This window comes from Peromyscus eremicus, chromosome 3 (genome assembly GCF_949786415.1).
Source record: "Peromyscus eremicus chromosome 3, PerEre_H2_v1, whole genome shotgun sequence".
NCBI classification, from domain to species: domain Eukaryota; kingdom Metazoa; phylum Chordata; class Mammalia; order Rodentia; family Cricetidae; genus Peromyscus; species Peromyscus eremicus.
In genome coordinates, this window is record NC_081418.1 from 120,109,996 (window position 1) to 120,128,304 (window position 18,309).

Consider the following 18,309-nt stretch of genomic DNA (forward strand, 5'->3'; position numbering starts at 1 on the left):
CCTTGCACTGTAGAGATGATGGATCAGGAAAATGTTTAAATAGTTCTAATGAAAATTAGAACCATTTAGTACCACCTCCCGCCCTGTTGGGATAGGATGGAATCTCAGAGTATTTCAGAAGTATCAAGAACGATTCTTCGAGTTAAGGCGTCCCCCCCCCCCCAAAAAAAAAATCCGGATGGGATGTTGCACAGTCTGAGCCTGAGCCGGACGTAGGGGGTCCTATTCCCACCCAAGTTAAAAACCTTTCCTGGATATGTGCAGTTACCTCCTTTGCCTAAGGGCCCAGGCCCTTAACTACCCTAGACCTGGAGGGGCTTTCTACCATCCAACCTCAGACCAATAAACATTCCGCCCAGGGGCATCATTTACCGGAGCAAGGGCGGGTCAGGGGCCTCATCTGTGACCTCGCGGGGTGCTCCCGTGCTGCGCTCTCATTGGTTCGAAGTTCTCTCCTCTAAAGCTAGAGCGACCTAGGCTCGCCACGCCAGTCCGACCTGACTCGGATCCGCCCAGGGGGCGTGGTCCTGCGGTGGGGCGGAGCCCTGTTGTCCCTGCGGCCTATAGAGCGGGAGGGAGTCCCCGGCCGCGCCCCTCGAGGCCGGGCCGCGCCAGGCCAATCCTGGGCGGCCGGCGGGCGAACGTGGGGCCTGGCGGGCCGGGCCGGGCCGGGCCGGGCCGCAGGGCGGGGGACAATGGGCCAGTTCCTGGTGCGTCACGAGGGAGTTCCTTAAAGGGGAAGTGAGCAGGCTCCCGGGCGGACGCGCGGGGCGGCGGTCGGCTGGGGACGCGCCCGGAGCTTCAAAATAATGCCCGCGGCGGCCGCGCGACCATGCAATGGCGAGCGCTCGTCCTGGGGCTGGTGCTGCTGCGCCTCGGCCTCCACGCGGTGCTCTGGCTGGTCTTCGGGCTGGGGCCCAGCATGGGCTTCTACCAGCGCTTTCCACTCAGCTTCGGCTTCCAGCGCTTGAGGGGCCCCGACGGCTCGGGGCCGGTGGGTCCTCCCGAAGGCCCGGCCTGGCTGCATCGGCCAAGGCACGGGACGGAGGGGCGGCTCGAGACCCCGCGGGGGCCGGGGCCGGGCATGTGTGGCCCGGCGCACTGGGGCTACGCTCTGGGCGGCCGTGGCTGCGGCCCGGACGAGTACGAGCGGCGCTACAGCGGCGCCTTCCCGCCGCAACTGCGTGCCCAGATGCGCGACCTGGCGCGGGGCATGTTCGTCTTCGGCTACGACAACTACATGGCGCACGCCTTTCCGCAGGACGAGCTCAACCCCATCTACTGCCGTGGCCGGGGGCCGGACCGCGGGGACCCGTGAGTAGCCCTCCGGACGCCCCGCGCGCCGCTTTCCGCCCCTTCGGGTCCCCGAGGGGACACCAGGGTCTTTAGAGTCCACCGAAGTCCAAAGTTCCCCTTCCCCTCTGCCCTGTGGACTGCCATTCTCTTTGATTCTCCTGGACCCTCCAAACTTCAGGACAGCTGTCCCTGTCATTTTCTGTTGCAGATGGGGAAACTGAGGGCCAGAGACCGGAAGGGACAGTCACAGTGGCAAGGCACGCCGCTGCTCCAGATGGACATATTATCTAAGTGCTAGCTATAGGCTTCCTTTGGAAAACGCAGCTTTAGAACGAACCCTCCCCATTCCTGATCAGAACGCCACACCCAATCTTTAATATAAAGATTAAGGGTTCTGAGAAATGGGCCATCCCGTGAATTGGACGCAGGGGATGGCGTGAGGGGTTAGCATTTCTCCTTCCCAGGGTCCGTTGCCTAGGCTGAGGAGAGCTAGTTGGGAGGGATGGCCGTTGCCTGGCCCAGATTTGCGATCTGGATCCTCGAAGGATGATTTCTTAGGCGCTGAATTGACTGACACCGTCATTGCTTGGTACCATCGTAAACACTAATGGGGTGACGGTGCTGTCAGAAGGTCAGGCAGTCCTCCCAGCCTACTAGCCACGTATGGGAAGGTGGCGTTCCAGGGTTACTCTAGTTAACTTCAAAGTCCAAGAGAACAGAACACCCAGCCAAGGTCCTCCTCTTGAAAGGTGTGCACTGCCACCGACCCAGTTAGGCTAGTTGGTGACTGTGGTGTTTTCCTCCCCTTAGATGGGAGTAGAGTTGGGTTGTTCATTGTCTTGGCACATGGGCACCCTTGGACACCTGACGTGTATATTTTCCTTGTCCTAGTGGGAAGCAGTGGAGGTAAAAGAAAAGCTAAGGGCTGGTGAGATGGCCCAGCCAGTGAAGGTGCTTGGCAGTAAGCTCAGGACTTGAGTTTGATCCTCCATGACCCACATGGAGGATGGAGAAAGAGCACACTGAGGAGACTCCTTGAGTTGTCCTCTGACCTCTACACACCTCTGTGACACCCATGCACACCCGCCCCCAATACATTAACAATTTTAAAGAAAAGCTAATACTCTTAGAGCGCATAAAGAGCTATATAAGTGGGTTGGTTAAGTGTAAATTTGTGTCGTAATTTGCAGCCTGATGAGCTAATAGCAAGGGAGCATCCCACACAGAGGCACTGGGCCTTGCATAGTTCTTGGACTGATGAACTATTTGTCTTGCTTAGCCATATCAGCTTTTGTACCTATAACACCCCCCCCCCCTTGCTTTCTTTCCTGCTTTCTTTCAGGAGTGCAGGGAGTTGAACACATGGCTCTATACAGCTCTTTACAGCTGAGCTACATTTCAGCTCTTCTTTCTTTCATGTAAATGTACTTTTTCCTCCATTTCTTTGGGGGAAAACTATAAAATTACCTGAAGTAACACTTCCTCTTTAGATTATAGGGAGTGGATGAGCTGTCTCACTCAAAAGAGACATAGAGGAGAGACTGTATCTATGGTTATGTTTTCTTCAATTCCAGCTCCCTTCCCCTCCCCTCCCCTTTCTCTTGTGAGAACAGACTTCTTTAAATCTGGGAGGGGAAACAAAAATCCCACTAGTTACTTTCAGTAGCTTGTTTCTGACAGTCTGTGTCCATATGGCAACACATTCTATTTATTGATTTATTTTTACACAGTGGCAACTTGTATGTACCATTTTGGATTTTTTTTTTTTTTTTAGGTTTTACAAAGAGAGTATTTTTATTTGTGTACCAATAAGGTTTACAGTTGACAATCAGACACAAAAAAGGTTTGAAAAGCTATAGATGACGACTGTTGTTTCAACCTCCCTAGAAAATTTTATAGAACACTTCTGTTACACTCCCATCTGAATCTTAAGTATGACATGTGTCCAGGTGACAGAATTATGGTTCCCTTCCGTTAGCCTCATTGCCTCATTGTCCTTTTTCTTCTTTTTGTTCTGGACTAGGCATTGCTGTGCTGATGACGTGGCACTTCCTCAGAAAGTGGCTCTTCCTTAATGCGCTTCTTTTTATCCTTCCTTTGTTCCTTTCTTTCTTTCTTCTGTCTGTCGGTCTGTCAGTCTGTCTTCTTCCGTGCTGAAGATGGTTCCTAGCATAACCAGAATGTTCCAGGAAAAGATCTGGCCCCAGCTGTCCTGCTAAGCTGGGCTTGGTCACTCACCTCAAGGTGCCAATTAAAGAGACAACTGCTGGTACAAAGCAGAGAGAAGAGAATTGACGTCCTGGGAAAGAACAAAGAAAGGGGTCCATCTGTCCCTGAGCTGGGCTTCAGGATCCTGCCATGACCCTTAGGTTCAAGAAGAGGGAGGATTGGGGCAGAGGGTGTGTGATAGCTAACTAAGTAATCCCGGTCAAGATGTGGTTTTGGCCATTACAGTCTCAGCTCAGGTCCTGCAACATGGCCCGCACTGTGATAATCCATTCCGAATTGTCTTCACCGAAATTCTAGTTCTTGTAAGGTGATCTGCTTAGAGTACAGCCTCCCCATCATAGATAATTGTTCTCATCATGTGGAATCTAAGGTAACTCTAGGTTTAAGACAATGCCTTCAGTCTCACAGGAATGAGAGAGGGTGTGAATCACTGGATCTACATAGGCGCTCCTGGAATGATTCACCTGGCCATGTGTAGAGAAAAGCAGGATGACCCAAAGGCAAGGAGACAGACGCAGAAGGAAGATGGAAATGGCAGACTTCCATCCTGGTTTAGTTGTCTGTGGGCTCGAGTGAGATCTGAGCTTTTCAGCAGAAGCAGCTAAGTGCCTGTTGTCCTAGGACCTTGTGCATGCTAGGCAAGTAGTCCACCATCGAGCTAACCGCCCAGCTCCTTTTTCACTTTCTATTTTGAGACAGTCTTTTTAAGTTGAACAGGCTGGCTTTCAACTTGCCCTGCAGCTCAGCAGGCCTTGAATTTGTCATCTTAATTCACACCTCTGAGTAGCTGGAGTTACAGGTTCTGCGTTACCGGGCAATGATTTTTTTTTTTTTTTTTTTTTTTGTAATGAACCATAAGCACTTTATGAAGCATTTAGGGGTGGGGTGGGGGCCCTTCAGCAAAGTGAGGTGATGGTGGTTGGTTGAAATTGTTGGTCCAGGTGGCATCTTGGGGTGCATAGACCTTTTCAGAGGTCTGGGGAGATGTTGTGGTTTGCTTTGGTTATGCAGTGGCAGTTCATGTAAGTTGAAGTCAAGTCTCTGATCGGGATGACAGCATTAGTAATAGTGAGGAATGGTATCATTTGACTTTCGGGTGGCAAGCCTTTGTGTTTCTGACGCGGTGAAAGAGCCCCGGGATTGTGTGGCCTTGAGCAGACCCTCACCCTGGCCAATTCCAGAAACAGGAAGCTTAGTTTGGGCTTGTTTTGTTTGTCAAACCCTCTGTGGTACAGTTCCTCTTGTGCTCTGATATTTTTAAGAGTTTCAGGTCTGTGCTTTGTCATTCTGGTTCTGAACAAGTAGGAAGGAAATGTTTACATTTCCCAAATAAAGTGTAATAAAAAGACTTAATTTTTTTCCCCTAATACTGAGAATTGAACCCAGGGCCCACACATTCCAGGTAGGTGATCTGCTACTAAACTACATTCCTGGCCCTTTAAAAATTAGACTTTGAGGGGCTGGAGATGTGGCTCAGTAGTGAAAAGTGCTCGCTACTCTTACAGAGGACTGAGCTCGTTCTCAGTACTCAAAGCTACCTGTAAGTCGAGCTCCAGCTGGTCTTCCGGTCTCCTCCATATGGATGCACATGCACATACACACATACAAAATACACTTTTATTTTGAGGTCTGGGGATATATTTCAATGGTAGAGTACTTGCCTAGCATGTAGGAGGCCCTTAATTCAATGTTAGTGCTGCAAAAACCAAAGTAACAAAAAATTGCTTTAAGACAGTCTACCACACTGTCCTCAAACTTAGGATTCTCCTGCCTTGGCCTGGAATTATTACAAGGTGTGCCTTTACCATGCCCAGAAAATATTTCAGATTTCAAAATTCAAATACGTTCATTGCCATTATCTAATATTATTTTAAAAAAGAATGGACTTGCCATTGAATATTACCTAAAACATCACAAAAACAAAATGTAGGTGCACTCTCTCTCTCTCCCTTTTTTTTGTTTTTTTGAGACAGAGTCACATGTAGCACAGGCTGGCCCTTAACTGAATAGGTGGCCGAGGATGGCCTAGGTTCCTGATCAGTCTGATCCACCTTCTCCACCTGGCTGTGTCATTTCTCTTTAGTCACAGCCTCCCAATGCTTATCTTGATAGCCGCGGGGCCTGTGTTATCATGAAGTAAACAAATCTCCAACCCTAGGAAAACAGCCAGCCTCTCTCCTGGCTGCTGTTGGTTGTAGAATCCAAGTTCAAACCTTGGAGTAAATTTAGATATTTCTGTAATCCTGTAGAAGGCTACTATGCATTTGGGGTTTGGGCCCGTGACTATGCTTGATTCCACCCCCTCCCCCAAACCACATTCTTAAGACAGAAGGAAAATTCCAACGGACAGATCAAATATTGGTTCCTCACCTAGTTTGTTCCTAGGCAATCTAACTTAAGATGGCCACCTCCTGAGCCAAGAAGAGAAGGCGGCTCAGTGGTAAGAGTGTTTGCTGTGTGAGTGTGAAGACTTGAGTCTGAGTCCCTAACAAGCCTGTAAAAAGCTGGGCGTGGTCACTCCTGTGTCTGTAACCCAACACCATGGGGTGGAGACAAGAGGATTGCTGGGACCTGCTGACTGCCCTGGTGAGCTCCAAGTTCAGTGAGAGACCCTGTCTCAAGGCAATAAGATGGAGAGAGACAGCAGGATACTTGAAATCCTACTCAGGCCTCTTACCATGCATGGAGTGCCTGTGCCTTCACACACATGCAGATGTACACACACACACACACACACACACACACACACACACACACACAGGTGGCCTCTTTCAGAATTCCTTTTTTAAAAAATCAGAGCCGGGCGGTGGTGGCGCACACCTTTAATCCCAGCACTTGGGAGGCAGAGGCAGGCGGATCTCTGTGAGTTCGAGGCCAGCCTGGTCTCCAAAGCGAGTTCCAGGAAAGGCGCAAAGCTACACAGAGAAACCCTGTCTCGGAAAAAAAAAAAAAAAAAAAAATCTTTCAGAGTCCGGCACAGGACTTCCTTGAGCTATGGAAGGTGATTCTCCTTGGTTTGCTCATTTCGGGTTTGATTCCTGTTCTTTGAGCCACCATTCCAGATTTTAACTGAGAACTGAGTCCTGTCCCCTTTGCTTCTCTTGGATTACTAACTAAGCCCTTGAGTGCTCAGGGACTGTTTGTTGCGTTATCTCTCTGCCTACACAGAAGATAAGATTTCCAAACAGCTGTTGCAGGTTGAGTATGCGCAGCACGGTTTCTTGTGTTGTTTTCCAACATGCTGCATGATTTTATTAGCTACGGAATTAGAGATTTTCTAGCAGAGGCTTTGGTCTTCGTCCTTGTTGTCTCTCTCCTCCTCTTCCCCCTCTCCCTCCTCCCCCTTTGCTTTCTTCTTTGCTTTTGTTTGTTTGTTTAGAGGTAGTAAGAATTTCAGAGTGGCACAGTGGAATGATCGCCATGAAGGTTCATGCACGCCGGCCGGGTGGTGGTGGTGCACTCCTTTAATCCCAGCACTCGGGAGGCAGAGGCAGGTGGATCTCTGAGTTCGAGGCCAGCCTGGTCTACAGAGTGAGCTCCAGGACAGGCACCAAAGCTACAAAGAGAAACCCTGTCTCGAAAAACTAAAAACAAACAAACAAAAAAGAGAAAGAAACAAACAAAAAGAAAAAAGAAGGTTCACGCACAAGTGATGATTTAGGAGGGAGTTGAGTTGTGATTGGACCAGCTGCTTACATGGGACTACTTGTTTTTTTGTTTTTTTGTTTTTTGTTTTTTTTTTTTAAAGGAGCTCTGGTAAAGTTTTATTAAAGAAAAACTTTCCTGGTTTACTTTTCACCAGTCTGTTCTGGCATGCTTCTAATAATATCAGAATCACCTGGGTCAATGATAGCCACTGTGCATACTCTGTAGTATTTTCCACATGCTGTGTCCAATTCAATGTTATTGCCACTGTAGTGATGAACACCAGTTTTAGCCAACATGGCATAGTATTCTATTTCAGATTTCCTCAAAGCTGGACAGTTGTTGGCGAGGATAACCAATTTCGCTTTGCCCTGTCTGATCATCTTCAGAGTATGTTTGTGTCCCAGCACGTACTTTCCACTTTTCATAACAAGTTGGAGCCTAGAGTTGATCGACTCCCAGAGACTTTTTCGTCTTCTTTGCGGCCACCATCTTCCTGCCTTAGGTGCGGGACAGCCCCCAACCAAGACCAGCCACCAAGATGGCCGGGGAGTAAGAAAGGCACATGGGACTACTTGTACTCTTGATTTTTGCCTTGTACTGAAAGATTGACTTCCCTAAGAGCTACTAGGTGAGACAGGACTACCATAAGCATGTCTGAAGAACAGAGCTGTGTTATTATTGTCAGCCCATCTGCAGGATGGGCTGACAAACGGAAGTGGGAAAATGTCTTGCTGTTGGGCTAGGACCCTTTGTTTTATGGAATCTGATTTTTTCTTCATTCTCTACCCTCTTCTCCATACTTTGATAATTTATATTATTAATTGTAGCTAAAGTTATTCTGTGTCCACCCAGCTTCTGCGTCCTTGCATTTCCGAAGCTGCTTACACCCAAATAAACACACACAGGCTAATACTATTTAAAACTGTTTGGCCATTAGCTCAGGCCTACCACTGACTAGCTCTTACACTTAAACTCAACCCATTTTTGTTAATCTAGATGTTGCCACATGTTCCGTGGCTTTACCTGTGTGCCTGTTACATGCTGCTCCCTGGATGGCAGGCTGGCATCTCCTGACTCAGCCGTCTTCTTACAATTAATTTTATGGTTGTTATTTTTTTTCTGAGACATGATCTTGCTGTGTAAGCAAGGAACTCTCTCCTCCTGCCCCAGTCTCCTAAGTGTTGGGATAATTTGGTAGAAAAGAATTCAAACTGTTCTGGTGAACATTCTAGATCTTTAAGTGGATTTTTCTGACTAGAGTGGAACTATCACAGTTACTACAAATACATTAAAAACATCAGCTCTGGCAACAGTTACCAGTTGTTGCTGACTCTTTGCCCAGTGTTACTGAGGATTTATTGTTGCTTTGGGCGGGTCCGTGCTGAGGGTCAGATCCAGCATCTCAACATGCAAGACAAGCATTCTGCTGGCAGTTGTGCACCCAGCTCTTAATGAGTTGAACACTTGCCCCTTTTATGTGTGGACTAAGAGAAAAGGCACAGTAAACATGGAAAGGCGCTGGGGGCAGCTAGGGAGGAGGCACTTGCCCCAGATTAGGATGCCAGGTGATACGGAGTTCTCGTTCACTTCTTTCAGGTGGGATGCTAAATGATATGGCAACCACTTTCTGGTGAGGTGGGTGTTGGGAACTCATTCTGTTTCTGAGCAGCATAGCCCCGGAATTAAATATTTCAACCCAGCCAAGTGTTCTTGAGGACACACTTGAACGTGAGGACGTCTGCTTTGACCCTACTCCAACCCTTGGCAGTTCCTGTGTGCTTGGCACTGCCGTTGGTAGACCTGTGTGAATCTATAGCTCTCACCCTGAGAGCACTCTTTCCATCGTGTAGGTTTCTTTAAGAGAATCAAATAGAGGGAGCAAGTGCAGCTTTCCAGTGATGCTGTTGGTGGCTTTGGTTCCTAGTAACCCCCTCTGGGAACTTGTCTTTTGCTGTAGATTCTTTGTCCTACGTTAAGTGCCCAACACACACATAATAGAGCCTCTGGAAGATTCAGCTAAGGTCAGATGTGGAAGCTGTTTATGCCTGCTTCTTCATGTAATTCCCATTTCACTCTGAATGATGCCCAAAAGGCATTTTATTTTATTTTTATACTGTGTGTGTGTGCGCGTGCGCGTGCACGCCATGGTGCATGTGTACAGGATAACTTGTGAGAGTTAGTGTTCTCCTTCTATCACGTGAGTCCTGGAGATGAACTCAGGATCTGAGGGTTAGCATCAAGCACCTTTTCCTACTGAGTCATTTTAGCAACCCCCATAGGCCCTTGAGAGAGGTACAGCAGACCAAGCCATCCAGGACCGTGGGATACTGCCCTTAAAACTTCTTTCATAGGAAGGAAGTGGTACAGGGAGGCTTTGGGATGATGTAAGGGCAGGTGGCATGCAGAGAAGATGGAGGGTGCTAGATGTGGCTGGAAATGAAAGTAGTGCTTTCTTACTTTGGTCTCTAGTAAGTGAGATCTTTAAGCCGTTGTCTTATTTCTTCTTTTACTATCGGTTTCTTTTCCTTTCCAGCCTCTGGAATTATTTTCTGGCTTTGTGGTAATGGGGCAAGGGAATCAGTGGAGTCTGTGACCTGAATTTCTTCAGTTCTACCAGGTCATTTTCACTGTTTGTCTAGCCTTCCCGGATGTATTAGTTTTCATTGTGTGTCATAGTTTGAGCAGTGAAGAAATATCAGGTCATATGACAGGATCCCTCCTTCAGTTCCTAATGATTGTGAAATTAAGAGTTTTGAAGTCTGACTGTATTAAAGCTACTTGATGGTGATAGTGTTTCTCAGAGGGTGAATGATTTGCCCATCTCTGGACATCCCCTTGAGCTTTACTCACTACCACCCTATACCCATGTCTCTGCTGTCCTATACTTCCTCATCCTGTGAACACATAGATACTGCTGCTCTCGAGAAACAAGGCCTGCACCCTACTGCTACCCACAGTCCATTTCTGGATCATGAACATTGCCAGCAGTCTTATTTCTGATGGGTGTTTAGTTTTGTGGTCTGCCCCCACCTTCCCCCGCGCACGCGAGCCTTCTTTCACTTTAAATGTAAAGTACCTTTAATTTTCATTCTTTCTTTTCCAGTTCAAATCTGAACATCAATGATGTCCTAGGGAATTACTCCCTGACTCTTGTTGATGCCTTGGATACACTTGCAGTAAGTACTCAGCCTTTTCTTCTTTAATTAAGATAATTAAGATAAAGTGTTTGGGGGTTTATTGTATTTCCTCATTTCCCCCAGGAATGGGAATTCTAGGAAATGCTGTACTCAGAAGGCTTTGTTGAGTGTTATTTATTTTAATGATCTTCATGGGAAGACAAGAAAAGCATTGAAGGTTAACTGAGGGGAAATGTGGCTCTCCTTAAAGGGAGAGAAGAAGTACATGGCTAATTTTTAGAGGACCTACTTTTTTCTTTGTCATCCTATCCTAGTTACTATAGTCTGTTAGATCACAGACTGTATTGGTTACTCAGTTACTGTAGTTGGTTAGATCACAGACTATATTGGTTACTTAGTTACTGTAGTCTGTTAGATCACAGACTGTATTGGTTACTCAGTTACTGTAGTTGGTTAGATCACAGACTATATTGGTTACTTAGTTAACTGTAGTCTGTTAGATCACAGACTGTATTAGTTACTCAGTTACTGTAGACTGTCATATCACAGACTGTATTGGTTACTCAGTTACTGTAGACTGTCATATCACAGACTCTATTGGTTACTCAGTTACTGTAGATTGTTAGATCACAGACTGTATTGGTTACTCAGTTACTGTAGTTGGTTAGATCACAGACTATATTGGTTACTTAGTTAACTGTAGTCTGTTAGATCACAGACTGTATTGGTTACTCAGTTACTGTAGACTGTTAGATCACAGACTATATTGGTTACTTAGTTAACTGTAGTCTGTTAGATCACAGACTGTATTGGTTACTCAGTTACTGTAGACTGTCATATCACAGACTCTATTGGTTACTCAGTTACTGTAGATTGTTAGATCACAGACTGTATTGGTTACTCAGTTACTGTAGTTGGTTAGATCACAGACTATATTGGTTACTTAGTTAACTGTAGTCTGTTAGATCACAGACTGTATTGGTTACTCAGTTACTGTAGACTGTTAGATCACAGACTATATTGGTTACTTAGTTAACTGTAGTCTGTTAGATCACAGACTGTATTGGTTACTCAGTTACTGTAGATTGTTAGATCACAGACTGTATTGGTTACTCAGTTACTGTAGACTGTCATATCACAGACTGTATTGGTTATTTTTCTGTTGCTATAATAAAACACCAGGGCCAAAAGCAAGGTAGAGGAAAGAGAGTTTACTTTGGTTTAATGGTTCCAGAGGGGAGTCCACTGAGGTGGGAAAGGCGTGGCATGGCAACAGGACCAGGAAGCTGGATGTTCACATTTTCATCCACTTACAGTGAGACTCCTATAGGTTCCATAAGGTCCCCAAACAGCACCACCAACTGGGGACCAAGTATTCCAGTACATGAGCCTATGGGGGATACTTCTCATTCAGACCACAGGGACCTTCTAGCCTCTATGTCTCTCTCCCAGAAAGCCGCCTAACCACCCTGCAGCTCTTTCTCTGGGACAGAGCTAATAAAAAAAGGATACTGTGCCATGGCCTCTCAGCCCTGTTCTCTTCCCTGTGCAGCTGCAAAATAAATTTATGGTCCTACTGAGTGCCTGTCTCTGTGTCCTTTGATACATAGACCAGACTAAATTGTGAGGCATGAAACTTGCCTATAACCCTGAAAACCTGTGAGTCAGAACCTCTGTTCTCTGGAACTAAGTGGGCTGTCTCTCCTTTTAGGATCCCCATCCTACCACACACACCTGTCTCTCCTAATTGCTCTCTGACTTTAGCGTCATGGCTGTGGCTGTGAGGCGCTCCTCCCTGAAGCGTTCGTTCTGAAGGGTAATTTTGTGTCAGCTCCTTTTACCAATCCACCATTCTTCTTTTTAGCTTATAACACTACAGTACTTGAGGAGTAAAAACCAGAAGAGCCCAGGGTCAGAAGGTACCCCCAAATGCTTCTAGCTACTGGCTTCTGAGGAGTGTCTGTACCCAGTGCCTGCCCGTGCATGAGGCCCTCTCTGTGAACACCCCTGTTATTTACTGCTTCTTGGTTTTGGCTACGGTTCACTCCAGATGTGGCTTGCCAACTTGCATACTGCCTTTACCCTCTCCCATCTTGGCATCCCCATTGACCCCGGGGAGCTAGAGGCCTTTCAGCATAAACACGAGAACCCTCTGAAGGCGATAAGCCATGCTGGACATGCATCAGGCTGTGTCTGTGTGCTTCTTGGCCTAGCACTGTAGGGTCTGGTTTCCAAGAAACGTTCCCAGTGTTTTACAGTCTCCTTAGGAAAAGTAATTGTACAAACTTCCCTGTTTTCCTTGTCCAAGACAGTCTTTACTATTGGATCCTATATCAAGTACGCTATTTAACAATTTATCTGGTTCCAAGCCGGGCAGTGGTGGTGCACGCCTTTAATCCCAGCACTCGGGAGGCAGAGCCAGGCGGATCTTTGTGTGTTCGAGGCCAGCCTGGTCTACAGAGTGAGATCCAGCAAAGCTACACAGAGAAACCCTGTCTCAAAAAACCAAAAAAAACAAAAACAAAAACAAAAAAAACCAAAAACAAAAACTATTTATCTGGTTCCTTTAAACATTCCTAAGAAGTGTTTAAAGCTATCAGTTAGGAGTTGGATTTGGGTAAGGTAGCTAAGTTTACACCATGATTGTCTCGTGGTTTGCTAGTACCAAAGTTGCAGGATTTGGGAAGAGCTGGAGATATGTTCTGCATCTTCACTGTGTAGATTGCAGAAACAGGACTGGGCCCTGGTTCTAATCAGGCTGCTGGGTTTCCTTCTCGGCTGTAGGTGCAGAGCACTTTCAGTCTCCCAGTATTTCCTTCTGAAGTGATTGCTGCTCCATTAAGTCAGCCACCATCACTTGTCAGAATGTGCCCAGACAAGTAAGTGCAGTGTAATTAGTACTAATGCTCCAAGCTACTGACTCAGCCTCTCTCTACACACACACACACACACACACACACACACACACACACACACACACACACACCCCTGTTGTGGAAGAGGGTTGGAAGATGTGTGTACAGCTTAAGAAAGCACACTCTATTAGTCCTCCATACTGTCCTCCACACTTGACAGTAAGTAGTATATAGTAGGACTGCAGATTGTTGTTTAAGTAAATGTTTACTAATCCAATTTTGTCCAACATGTATTCTAACAGTATGCCCCTTGACATAGTATTGTTCTCAAACTGGAGAAATTCTGATTATTGGAGATCCACATCACATAATAGCATTTTGTTTATTTAATTTTAAAAAATTTTATGTTGCCGGGCCGTGGTGGCGCACGCCTTTAATCCCAGCACTCGGGAGGCAGAGCCAGGTGGATCTCTGTGAGTTCAAGGCCAGCCTGGGCTACCAAGTGAGTTCCAGGAAAAGGCGCAAAGCTACACAGAGAAACCCTGTCTCGAAAAACCAAAAAAAATAAAATAAAAAAAAATAAAAAAATTAAAAAAAAAATTATGTTGTGGTTTAAAAATTATTTAATTAAAAATATTTAGTGTGTGTGTGTGTGCATGCATATGTGTGTGTGTGTGTATGTGTGTGTGTCGCACATGTCACTGCATGTGGGTGGAGGTCATAGGACAACTTGCAGGATTCGGTTCTCTCCTATTATTTGGGTTCTGGGGATTAAACTCAAGTGATCAAACTTTGTAGCAAGTATTCTTATATACTAAGCTATTAATTTTTGAGACAGGGTCTCAAAAATAAGGTATAGGCTGGCCTTAAACTTGCAGCGGTCTTCTTGCCTCAGCAAACGATGTGATTACAGGCATGTATGTGTGTATGTGTGTATGTATTTATTTGGTGGACTTGGAGATTGAGCCCAGGACTTGGCACACGTGGGGTGAGTGCTCTTCCCCTGAGCTACATCCCTCATCATTTGTTTTGGTCGTTAAGTCAGAGGCTCCACCTGGTGACCTTCATGCCTCAGTCTGCAGAGTGCTGGAATTATACGTGCGAGCTGCATATCAGTGTTTTCAGGATTCTGAGAAGCCCTTCCTCTGTCCAGTCAGCCTTTCTCAGGCCTGGCTGATTTGTACCCTGGTTACACTGTGCTCACTGGCTATCTAATGTGACAACTTCCAGGGTGTAACTGCCTGGATCTCATCACCTTCCCCAGCTTGATCTGAGATCCTATCAACCTTGCAGCTGCACTAGATACTGTTCTTGGTGAACATCTGTGAGGAAACAGACCATTTCTGTGGTTTTTCATTGTAGAATATCTGGTCTTGAATGGGTTAGTGTGTTGGCTCATTTCTCAGGTATTCTTAAGTTGTGGCTTTTGTTTTGTTAGCATTTTTCAGCAGATGTTTGCAGATATGCTGCAGGAACCCTCGGGGAAACAGTCCCCTGACCATTGCGTACAACCTGAACAAGATTGCATGTTCCTTTAAAAAGGAAGAACTGTAAACAGAAAGCCTGTTTCTGCTCTGTACCCAAGCAAACAATATGACTTCAGAAACACATAGCAGACCGGTACAGTAAGAAATAAGGCACACCCCAGAGAACGAGTGTCTCAAGAGTCATTTATCCTTGATTTATTTATTTATCAAGTTATTGGTGTATGTGTTTGTGTCCTTAAGAAAAATGGGTATAAAATTTGGGTGAAATCAAATCATTTCCATATAGGTTAACCTACATCATTTTATGACAGTTTTGCCCTTTTGGAAGGAAATAGCATGCTGTGGCATTGTGTCTATGCACCTCACATAGGAACCTTAATTGTTAAATTGGACACAGAGCTAACAATTTGTATGTTTTGTTTTTACTTCTTAAGCATTTATTTATTTTTCTGTACGAGTGTGTACACACTTGTGTGTGGGGACAGGCATGTGCCACCACGTTTGTGTGGAAGTCAAAGGACAAACTATGGCCGGCTTTTTACAGGAGTTCAGGCGATCTGAACTCAGGCCATCAATCAGGCTTGCATGGCAAGTGCCTTGACCCACTGAACCATTTTCCAAGACTCTAGTTCGTCTTAAATGTTCTTTGTTTCTTGCTGTGTTGTTAGTACTAGTTCTCAGAATCTTTCCACATCTGGATGGCAAGCAAGGTCAACTAGTTTTCCAGATGTCTTGGGTTTATTTGAGAACAGAGATAGAATCATATTTTTGTTACTTAATTTTCTGACTTACTTTCTCCCGCTCCACAACTTTTTAGAAACTGTTTCTGCCTTGCAAGTAAAAGTCAGCTCAGAGCTTGCAGGAGAAGGGCGTGGAAAGATGAGGCTACAGCGATTCTGGGGGTGTTCGTTCACACAGTTGTGCCGCTTGGAGATGGGATCCTTCAGTGAGTGGTGGGAGGCAGGCTCGCCGCCGCCGTTTGTCCTGGAGTATGATGTGAGGAGTGACTGCCTTCTCCGTTTTGAGTGTCCTTCCCCACTGGGACAAAGCTGCAGGCAGTGCAGACTCACAGATGCAGCGGCCGACCGCCGCTTGAGTGTCATTTCAGGCTGCTCTAACCGTTTGTGTTCCTCTGTTTAAAGATAATGGGAAATTCATCCGAGTTCCAGAAAGCAGTCAAGTTAGTGATCAACACTGTTTCGTTTGACAAGGATTCCACCGTCCAAGTCTTTGAAGCTACGATAAGGTAAAAAGTAGCATGTGAAATGACCTGAAGGCTGCTTTTGTGTGTGTGTGGGGGGGGGGGAGTAAGGGACTTAATTACCCTGAGGGTTTTTCAGCCTGAGTCCATATGGACAGTATGGACTCCGTGTGTGTTATTCATGTTCGTTTTAGTTTAGTATTTATGAAAACTTGTACTTTCGATGCTTGAACATCGTCACATTTTGGACTGCACAGAAACACATGTTTTAGTGAGTATGGAAGAGAGATGTCCCTCAAATGCAATTTCAGTGATTCCGCTCGTATTTTTTTTGTTTCCTTGTTAACTGCCTTAGGAATCCTCTTCATGTTTTTAAATGGAGTGTTGCATCTCTCCACCCACAAAAAAAACCACTGCTTGCTCTTTTGATGTCTTTTCTTCTTATAGTTCTTTCTTATCACCCACTCTTTGCTAAAGAGTGGTGGAATCATGGCCTATACCCAGTTTTGTGCCTGGATTTCTTTAGTGTGAAATGTTGGCTCTTTTCCTGTTTCAATATTTTGAAAATTGTATTGCTATACAACAGTCCAGCTCTAAATCTGAACCTTGAAATTGAAGTTATGAAATTGTTTATTCTAAAACAAGAAGAAAAATAAATGACTTGTTTGAAAAACGTTGCAGCCCTTTTTATATAGTTGAGATGGGACATTTACGTATCTCCAAGGACATAAGTCTAAGAGGGTATCGATTTTTCAGTATCTCTCATTTTATCATTTCCTTTTCCATGTTGTCTATTAGGCACTGGGACAGTTCATCAATTACCAGACAGTCAGACCTATAGAAGTTACATAGCTCTGCTGTATCTTATTCTGTTTTTCATATGGCTAATGTTTCTTTACCAAGTGAGATGAATCAATAGGAATTTACTGATGCTAATAAGAAATATGTCCTTTGAGAACAACCAGTGGGTGCTTTCCTGGTTAGCATAGTTCCTTTTCTTAATGTCCTAAGATTAAGGTGACCAAATTCGTTAATGCTTTAGGTGGCATCTTCGGTTGTCTTGAATGGATAATTCCCTATCTTCCTGTTAGCAACGCAGTGAACTGAGAATCAGTCACTTAGCGCCAGAGGGGACTGTCAGAAGCTACTGAATCAGGTTCTTCTCCAGGCAGCTTGGAGCCTGAGAAGAAGTAAAGACATGTTTCGTCTTTGTAAATTGTGTTCTGTGCACTTGTAGCAATGTGTTTTTATTATTATTTTTTTCTTCCTGTGTCAGGGTTCTGGGAAGCCTCCTTTCTGCTCACAGAATAATAACTGACTCCAGACAGCCCTTTGGTGACATGACAATTGAGGATTATGATAATGAATTGTTGTACATGGCCCATGACCTGGCCGTGCGGCTCCTGCCAGCTTTTGAAAACACCAAGACAGGGATCCCCTATCCTCGGGTAAGTGACTGCTTTGTTCCATTGTTTGTTGTTTTTGAGAAATAATCTTGTGCCATGTACCTCCGGCTGGCCTTGAACTTGTGATTTTCTTCCATCAACTTTCCAGATGTTAGCATTGCAGGTGTGAGTTACCTACCTGGCTGGTTTGTTCCTTTGTGTTCATTCTTCACAATTTTCCTGAATTAAAACTTATAAAAGAGATGAAGCCTGGCTATAAGAAGAGAGTGATGTCCTTAGAGAGGATTTGGTCCTAAACATAATGTCAGTTTTTAAAACTTTTCAGCATTTACTGCGTACTTTCTGTGTTCTAGACATACAGTAATATAACAGTTAGTTTTTCAAGTTGAAGAACTGTGTTCACTGTTCATGTGTGGTTTGCATTTTCTGTTACTAGCTAGTGTGGAGAATGTTTCTTCATTTCTGACTTGGATATGTTTCCCAAAGATCCTTACATGTGTGCGGGAGCTCCATGAATGTTCATTTGATTACTTCACATGCCTGCAAGTGAAGCCTCCAGGACCAGCCAATTAGATGCCGATTTAGATACAATGAGAGTGTGTATTTGGCATCTGATTTAGCAAGCCAGATAACTCTTCTGGGAATTGTGTCAGCCGTTGCCGTTGCAGTAATCGTGAGAAGTGCCAGACCACAGAAACTCCATGATGAAATTGGCCGTCATACTGTGGCTGAACCTCTGCCAGTTGTTTGTGTTTGCTGAGCAGGAGTGAGTCTTTAGAAACTAGTCTAGAATCCACTACAGCTTGTATTTGTCTCTAACCCTGTATTAGTTACTTTTCCGTTGCTGTGATGAAATACCAAAACCAAAAGTAATTTAACAGAAGAATTTGTTTTAGCTTATGATTCTAAAGGGAGAGTCCAAAATGTCAGGGAAGGTATGGAGCAGCAGGAAGCAGAGAAAGCGAACAGGAAGTAGGATGAGGTTATAAACCCTCAAAGCCCACCCCCAGTGATGTACTTCCTCCAGCAAGGCATAAAAGTTCTTAAAGA

The 18,309-nt window shown here is 45.3% G+C and overlaps 1 protein-coding gene and 1 pseudogene across 1 annotated transcript in view; one reads left to right on the top strand and one right to left on the bottom strand.

Moving 5' to 3' along the window:
• Window positions 1-587: 587 nt before the first annotated feature.
• Edem1 (ER degradation enhancing alpha-mannosidase like protein 1) overlaps window positions 588-18,309 on the top strand; it is a 31,063-nt gene continuing 13,341 nt past the window's right edge. The window contains exons 1-4 of the mRNA XM_059258310.1: window positions 588-1,314; window positions 10,277-10,349; window positions 15,795-15,898; window positions 17,130-17,301. Coding sequence (XP_059114293.1) covers window positions 833-1,314; window positions 10,277-10,349; window positions 15,795-15,898; window positions 17,130-17,301 — 831 coding nt within the window. The 5' untranslated portion in view covers window positions 588-832. The remainder of the gene's footprint in view (window positions 1,315-10,276; window positions 10,350-15,794; window positions 15,899-17,129; window positions 17,302-18,309) is intronic.
• LOC131907258 (large ribosomal subunit protein eL30-like) lies at window positions 7,266-7,662 on the bottom strand (annotated as a pseudogene).